This window comes from Pygocentrus nattereri, chromosome 5, assembly GCF_015220715.1.
Source record: "Pygocentrus nattereri isolate fPygNat1 chromosome 5, fPygNat1.pri, whole genome shotgun sequence".
In the NCBI taxonomy this organism is placed as follows: domain Eukaryota; kingdom Metazoa; phylum Chordata; class Actinopteri; order Characiformes; family Serrasalmidae; genus Pygocentrus; species Pygocentrus nattereri.
This window is the reverse complement of record NC_051215.1, coordinates 42,261,213-42,269,608: the sequence shown is the minus strand read 5'-3', so window position 1 is coordinate 42,269,608 and position 8,396 is coordinate 42,261,213. Positions and strand designations below refer to the sequence as shown.

The 8,396-nt window shown below is 39.3% G+C and overlaps 1 protein-coding gene across 2 annotated transcripts in view; it reads right to left on the bottom strand.

The window, feature by feature from the left end:
- trim9 (tripartite motif containing 9) overlaps positions 1-8,396 on the bottom strand; it is a 32,076-nt gene continuing 23,680 nt past the window's right edge. Inside the window, exons 8-11 of one of the 2 annotated variants that reach the window (XM_017696610.2) lie at positions 8,114-8,152; positions 7,527-7,830; positions 4,242-4,404; positions 1-3,795 (exon numbers count right to left, since the gene is read on the bottom strand). In XM_017696610.2, the coding sequence (XP_017552099.1) occupies positions 3,718-3,795; positions 4,242-4,404; positions 7,527-7,830; positions 8,114-8,152 (584 nt within the window). In that variant the 3' untranslated portion in view covers positions 1-3,717. The remainder of the gene's footprint in view (positions 3,796-4,241; positions 4,405-7,526; positions 7,831-8,113; positions 8,153-8,396) is intronic. The other variant, XM_017696611.2, reaches the window with a different exon arrangement.

The window sequence follows — 8,396 nt, the reverse complement described above, 5'->3', positions numbered from 1 at the left end:
AGGCTGAGGAAAGGCCTCGGGTCAGTGAGTTTGTCGGTGGGGTCAGAAATTCATTTTCTTAAGCAAGCTACACAGGTCTATGTAAAAAGAGACAGGAGGCCTATGTCTCATTGCACCAGAGCATAGCAGCCAGGAACAGCCCACATCCACATCTAGAGTCTTCTCACACTTCCAGAACACAGGGCATATTGCCAGTTCATGAATTTTCTTTTTGGATTTACAGCTGTGCCGTTACATATTGCAGTTAATAAACACAAATATATATTTATATATTCTACTGTAGTTTTCAGACATATAAACAGAAGCAGCACCGAGTTTTCATTTAAGTTTAGCAATATGCCTGTACAGCTCTGAGGCAGTAACAAATGGGGGCAGAGAGAGAGAGAGAGAGAGAGAGAGTGTATGGGGTATTTATTTTTCTGCACACTGATTGATGAGTTATATAAGGCTGATGGGATAGCTGTGTGTTTGACTGTAAATGAAAGCCTCTGCTGTTTTGTCCGAATGTGTTGGTCTGCAGGAGGGACTATTGTGTATGTGAGTGTGCATGCAGTGTGTGTGTGTGTGTGTGTGTGTGTGTGCGTGTGTTACACATAGACAGACACAAACTGTCCTCATTAAACATGGTGAAGATGATTCACCATGACAGCATGTGATAGTTCCTGTAAGAGGGCACAATAGGATAAGAGGTTAGGCTCTAAAGTATGAATGTTGTTTTTCAAGTCTGATAAAAAAAATCAGTCTTGGGGTCAGTTCACCGCAAAGGGATTATGCTGTGCTCTGAACGTCAGGAGCTCAGAATTGCCCCATTTTGACCTCTGTGAATACAATCTACAAAGTGAGAAAAACACAAGAGACCTTGATGATTGTGAGTACTGTTAACAACAGGCTAGCCAGTTAACATCAGTGAAATGAATCAATTTAACATTTATAATGTTTTTACCTTCTTTCTGCTGGGTGTTATAAATATAACCAAGTACTGTACCTGTAAGTTAACTACTCTAAAGCAAAAATCATTTAAAAGTAGAAAAGTAATTCTTTATTAGTTCTCTGTTCACAGCCATGCTGATTTGACATCATGTACTGAGCGCAGAGTTGAGAACACCATCATGACTTTCTGAGTAGGAATTCCCAGCTGAGGGGGAACTGCATTTAATTTTTCTTAGTTGGAAATTGGAAATTCCGAGTTACAAGCTTCAGTCAAGCCAAGTGCTAAACTACATGGCATACTGAAAGGAGACTGTCCACTGAAACGAAATGTAGTCCAGGATTTATGCTGCATTTGATTAGATCTCATAACTCTGAGTTCATGAACTCCATATATAAACAATCAAAAATACAACTTCTCTCAATTTAAGATAAATTTGCTTTAGAGTAGTCAATATACGGACATAGTAGTTGGTTAAGTCTATAACACTGACTATAAAGTTTGCCGTTTTGAGAAGGTAAATGCATAATGAATGTTAAAGTTGTCGTTCATATCATTAGCATTACCCGGCTAAAATGTTGCTAACAGTGCTTGCTTTTATGGAGGCAGCTGCATTTTTTCAGACGTCAGAGCTCAAATATGCAGAGGTTGAAACTGACGTAATTCTGAACCTCAACTTTCCACTTCCCAGCATTAATCCAGAAAATCCAGAAAACAACCCTTAGTGTTTTTATTAGCCTTGTGTATTGTACCTCTGATCTGTGTGTAGCGTTAAACTGTGTGTAGTGCACTGTTAACCTGTGTGTAGTGCACTGTTAACCTGTGTGTAGTGTTCTATTAAATTGTGCGCTATATGCCATTAAACTGTATTTTGTGTACTGTTAATCTTTGTGTAGTGTACTGATTAACTGGGTATAGTGTTCTGGCAAACTGTGTGTAGTTTGTGAGTGTGTTGTGTGTGAGGGCCACATGTCCTCAAATCCCCTCCCCCAAAAAAAGCCCGTACAGACATTTCAGTCAGCGTAACATGCACAAGTTTCCCTTTCACATCATACTGAACTTAATTGACATGGTAAAATCATAAAATTGAGCTGTATGAGAATCATAATCCTATACTCTCTACAGATTTATCTGTACACATATTGACGTCTGCACAGAATATTTGATCATGAATAAAAGTACAAAATCTGCCTGGACTCTGTTGCTTACAGGAACAGAGTCACAAGTCTATATGCTTTAGCACCGACAAGACTGCAGTAATAATAATAATAATAACAATAATAATAACAATAATAATAATAATAAAATCAGTGTAAAGTAGTGGTTGTCTGGATACCAGTCTGTTTCGTGATTGGTCTTTAGGGCTTTGTGGTTGCTCTGTTAGATAAAGTGACCAATCGTTAAAGATTATTAAGATTAAGAGATCAGGAGAGAGAAGAATGAGAGAGAAAGAGAATGGGGTATTCAGTTTTTCTTGCGTCAGCACATTGAGGCATGTCCTGCATTTGTGGCATGCTAGCCGTGCTTTGAGTAAATGGGTGGAGACTGCTCTCATTCATATAAAATGGGCTTAGCCACATGCCAGTTAACCTTCGTCAAAATAACAGCAGGACCAGTGATTCCATAAAATTGACGCAAGTCTTTAGGCTGCCTGTGACCTGAAATGCTTCACATGAAGTTGATAATATGGCAGCATAAACAATAAAAAACGAACCACTTTGTCTGACTTTCTTGTCTAATTTCAGTTTACATGTTAAGTTCCTCCACACTTCTTGCAGTCACATCAGACTGGAATAGTCCATAAGGCGAATGTTCTCATTTTTTTAATGCCACTGCAGCATGAACCGCTACTTCAGCTGACCACATGATCATTTAGTTTTCTCAAAAAAAGAGGTTTTCTGGCATCATCACGGAGGTCTTTCCTTCTCTCTCTCTCTCTCTCTCTCTCTCTCTCTCTCTCTCTCTCTCTCACCTTCTCTTGCTCTCTCTCTAACGAAAGTGCAGTATTCTCTATGAAAGTAGTCTTCTCTATGGCTCCCTCTGTTGGCCATTATGAAAGAGGGTGAGTTTAAGTAAAGGTTTCATGTGAATCTGACAAAGCAACTCAGAGTCTATCAGAGCTGTTTGATTAAATGCTCTGCTCTCAAGAAACATATTGAGTGAAAATCATTTGCAGTGGTGGTGATTGTAGGATATTTTAAGGTAGTCTTGAGATACATTCAAGGTGGAGGGGTACATGTAAAATTAACCCCAAAGAAAACTTCTTTTTCCAGATTTACAACTATTTTACCGTTACCAACATAACTTACAAGCACACATGTAGGTTTACTGGATTATTTTGGACAGTAAATAAAATGGCTGTATTTGTTTTGTAAATCCCGCGACCCTGAGGGAGAAGTGGCTTAGAAAATGTGTGTGTGTGTGTGTGTGTGTGTGTGCATGTGTGCATGTGTGTGCGTGTGTGTTTTGTAAATATCCTGACAATATGACCCCTGCTTCCTATCACCACCACTGTAAAGAAATCTGTCAGTATGAGTGAGTATGTTTCCCTAGAATAGAGCATTAAACATTAAACCATCCTGAATGACTTTGTTTATCCACTGAATTATGCAGGAATTTTGAAAAGCTGGTTGAATTTCCCTTTTAACACCTCAGCCACCCCAGCACTTTACATGGAAAACAGAATATTTCTGTGTGGATTTTCTTATCCAGTCATATACAGTATCTGTTTGTGTGTGTGTATGTGTGTGTGTGTGTGTGTGTGTGTGTGTGTGTGTGTGTGTGTGTCTTCAGCAGACGGAGCCTGAAGGGTCTGACTCTCCTGGAGTGTAGAAGTCTGGAATGGGCAGCCCAGTGTGAAGAGTCACCTACACACACACACAAAAGGTGCCTTTCAGATAAAAGGTAAAGGTAACTGGGACATTACTAACTCTCAGCAACTGCTAAACCCTGTTAAAGTGTCCATATTTGCTCATTTTTGTTGTGGAAATCACAAGGATTTCCCCTTTTTACATGCATAAGAAGACCTATGAAAGTGTCTGCTGTACTGATCCTAGCATCTGGATTTTGGTCTTTGTATTAATTGGAATGAGATAAAAAAAACAACTTTTGTCTTTTCTTTTCTGTATTTGCTGCAACAAATCAAATGATTATATTATGATTTGCTGCTGACACAATAAATTCAATGTACATTTAAAGTGTGATCTGCAGCACTAAATCACCCTATAAACTTCAAGTCTGTAATATCAATAAGTTATTTTACTGCTGTTTGTGTATTGTTTAGGCTTTGTGCCTGTTGTTTTGTGTGTGTTACCTGAACATTGCGGTTGAGGCTAATAGCGGGGTAGTAAAGACCCTCCAGGGAGTCAAAGGCTATGGGACCCTGCTGCTCATCATTGATGAGGAATAACAGAATCCCTCGTGCAAAATCCAACAGGACACCCACTGTCGCTCCTTTACCTATCCCTCCATCCGTTCTAAGAGAGAGAGAGAGAGAGAGAGAGAGAGAGAGAGAGAGAGAACACAAAAAAATTAAATGTTGGATTTACTTAACAATGTTATGTCAAGGTTTCAGCTTCTGATATACCTGATTGAGTAATATGTGCTTAAGAAATTCAAGTAAATCCCACTAAACTGATTTGAGTAATTTCTTATTAACTGTATGGAAATGGATTTCCTTAAAAAATGATATCGTTGCTATCAGAAGAAAACCTTGTATCTCCATTTTGGTCATTTTTCAGGTTTTGACATAATTTGAAAATACCTGTTGCGCTTTACATTGTGTGATGGACACACAATGATGAATGGACCAAAGGAAATGGACCAAAACTACTTGGAAAAAATTCTGGTTCCACTGACTTACATTAAAAGTAAAGTAGGTTTTATCCTTCTCCTGTAAAGTTAACATTTTGGAGATACAAGGTTTTGTTCCAACAACAGCAATATGTTAAGTGGTTCCACACAACTTTGTTAAATAACTTCTAAAATCCTCAATTAAGTAACATGTACTCAGTGAATTCATGTAAATCATACACAAGTAAGTTCTAATTAACACCACCGATCATTTTTATGTGTTACCTCAACATTAAACCTAATTCACCTGTGTTCTACTAATTCAAGTAAAAAGAAAAACATACAGTTGGTTTAAGTTAGATCATTATAATTTTATTATCACTGTGCTGCTGAGCTGTTGAAGAATTACGCTCAGGAGTATAAGTTACGTAGTAACTTGACATGGACAGCTAACAACAATGTGGCTAATCAGTTAGCTATGGAGTATAAGAAACATACACATATGGTGGAAGGTGGGCCAGGGGAAAGGACAACATAAAGAGGGTCAGTGAATCAAGCAAAACAATATGCAAATAGATGGTGCCAGCAGCCAATGGGAAAGATGCTGAGTTTTATTCAACAACATTACATAAACCAAATCAACACTTATAAAGTACAATTTGACAACTCACTTTAAACAATGCTTTTATGCGTTTGTTTAAAAACAGAGAGAGATTCTAAAATAGAAAAAGTCAAACAGAAAAGTCAAATCACATGCAGAAATTAAAGGCTAATGCACCAGATGTGTCGGTACCACACACAATGCACAAAACAGAATCCCGCGATTTTAATCACTCTGTGCACATTTCCATCCATGTTCTGCATGGTTGGCTGCTGCCACTCTGTATCGTCCAGCATTGCTCGAGGTCTAAGGAGCACTACGGAATGCCACTCAGTATCTGTCTGTTACTGTGTTATATTGTAGCAGCTGCAATTTGCTGCAGTTTGCAGAAGGGGCTTTAAATGTGTGGGATGCAAACTACCCCATGCACTACCCCAGGCATTTGTTGTTTTCTGTTGCAGTTAATGTTGTTGGGTTTAAGTAGTGTGTACGTACTGTTTGTATAATTTTATTTTGGCCTGAGGTGAGATAGTGGGGGGGCTGTGTGTCTACCATTAGGAAAAACTGTATGGTTAGTGTAAGGTTTCAATCACAGTCAGACGCATGCAGAAGGTTACTGAAGGGCTTTACTGATGTAAACAGAGTTCCAAGTTGTAGTCAAAAAACAGGCCAAGTTCAAATCCAAGATCAGAAAGAATATCAAAGAAATCCAAGGAGCAGGGCCAAAAGAGCATAAACCAGAAAACGAACAGCAAGAGGTCATACACAACATATATCACAATAGAAAAACTGCTCTGTAGATCCAACACAGAGTCATCTAGAGAATCAATACCTCGAGACTATTCTAAGCTTCAGCCCAGGCTAAATAGTATTCTAGATATATCACATGATACAATACACAGGTGATGCTTATCAACATTCCGGAGACCTGGAGCGCTGATAGGGGCGCTGAGTCACATGGTTCATGTGATCTCCCAGAGGATTCTGGAAGATCGAGTCCGTATCCACAAGGGGTTCAGGAGGCTGCATGACAGTTAGAAGTGACCTACTCACTTTGCCTGGCCGTTTTTCGGCATGCCTTTTCTGCTGGTGTAAATAAAAGAGCCCTTCTTGTGGCAGAAATAATGGCCTCTCCTGCATTTCCTTCTCCACCGACACCACAATATTAATGCCAGGATGACAGAAATCTCTAGTAGATGTGGCTTGAATCAGTCTAATATTTTAAAAGAACATTGAGGCAATCTGGTCCCCAGGACCACCTGAGGTTCTCCCCAGCAAATGCAACCTGTCATGCTTCTCTCCACAGAGCAGGAAATCCCACCAGAAACATGCTGAAAATCTCTTTAGGAAGCATCACACTTGATAATGTGGTTATTTTGAACAACAAATGTTAGCAACAAGGGGCATGAATAACTTGCTGCACCAAGTATTTGTTATTGTAAAAACAGAGATTTATGAAACGCTGTTGAGTCCTGAACCAGAGTTATAAATAACTACTATGCAGCAATTAAACAGTGCATTGAGTAATGCCACGGCTTTACAGGCTGGCGAGTGGTGTTCAAATCCCTGCATAGATTGCAGAGCTAGTGTATTTTGGCTCCTTTGGGAAAAAGTTCTTAACACCATGTTTGGGTTTATCTGAAACATGATTATATTGTCTCCCTTGCTAAGAGTGATTGCAATATGTTGTAAATTAAAATGTTTAATTCATGTGTATGCTGCCCTTTTCTCTTTGAGCCCCTGCCCCCAATATGTCTGTGCACAGATTGGATATAGCTGCAATTTATCCTATATGCTCAACCCCTGTGGCCTAATTCTCTCCATGGAATACACACTTTGTAATGACTCTTCGTACATTTTATTAGAAAATATTTCACTTGTTCATTGATACAAGCAGAGAGATCAATAACACATTTTTGTGTACAAGTAGAGGAGTAGAAGCGTGAAAGATTGACTTAAATAAGTCAATAGAGAATGTAAACTGGATGTAAATATAATTTATTATGTAACTAAACTATGTAATCATGTAATTATATATATACATTAACATATAATAATGATGTTATTCCATACAAATGATTAGGTAGCATGAATAACATACATAAAACAAAGATATTAATAACTTTTATGGGTTAATAGATCCACGTAGACACACATGCCTACACTGACACCCCTACGAATACACAAATACAGGAACACACATACCTGTTGGTGTGGGAGTTGTTGTGCATGAACCAGGAGCGGTTGTTGTCCACATACATGGCCCAGGCTTTGTCATCCTTTCCCAGCATCACGTCCTTCAGCACATCACCCCGTGCAATCCCAAATGCAGGGTCCGGATGGTTGTCATAGCGATCAATGGTTATCTCCCAGTAATGCAAACCGCGGGAGAAGGCTGTGTTGCCCATGACAACGCGATCATCATAACTATTACATGTGATGGTCAGGTTATCGTTGGACAGTATGATGTCAGGGTGGGCTGACGCAGGGTCAAATGTGAACCAAGCAACTGCAGAAAAAAAGAAACACACACAAACTCACACATTATGTATTACCCACTGAACAGATTCATCTTTAGATTTAGACTGGATGAATCATTACGACAGTTTGAATGACACGTGTTAATGACAGAGACAGACTAGTGCAAACACACATGCATACAAACAGAACACACATACACACACCAGCAACTCAAAAAGACAGTAGCAGGAGGAGATGAATGTGGTTATAATAATGATGAGGAAGAAGAGGAAGAAGAGGAAGAGGATTGTGTTTAAGAAAGCCATCCATACCTGTAGCTAGAGATTTAATATCACATGGGGGGTGTCCGGCTGAGATGAGAGAGAGAAAGAGACAGGGAGAGAGAGAGAGAGAAAGAGGGAGAAGGGAAGAGAGGGTGAGTGAAAAGGAGGGGGTGGGGGAGGATAAAAGAAAAGTATAGAGCGATAGATAGGAAGGTTGATGAGAAAGGAGGAGGTAAAGCAGTTGAGCGGGGAAGCTGGATCTGCTGTTATCTTTCACACCTCACACATTCAACAACAGTCATAAAGCCTTTATAAACATGACATAACACAT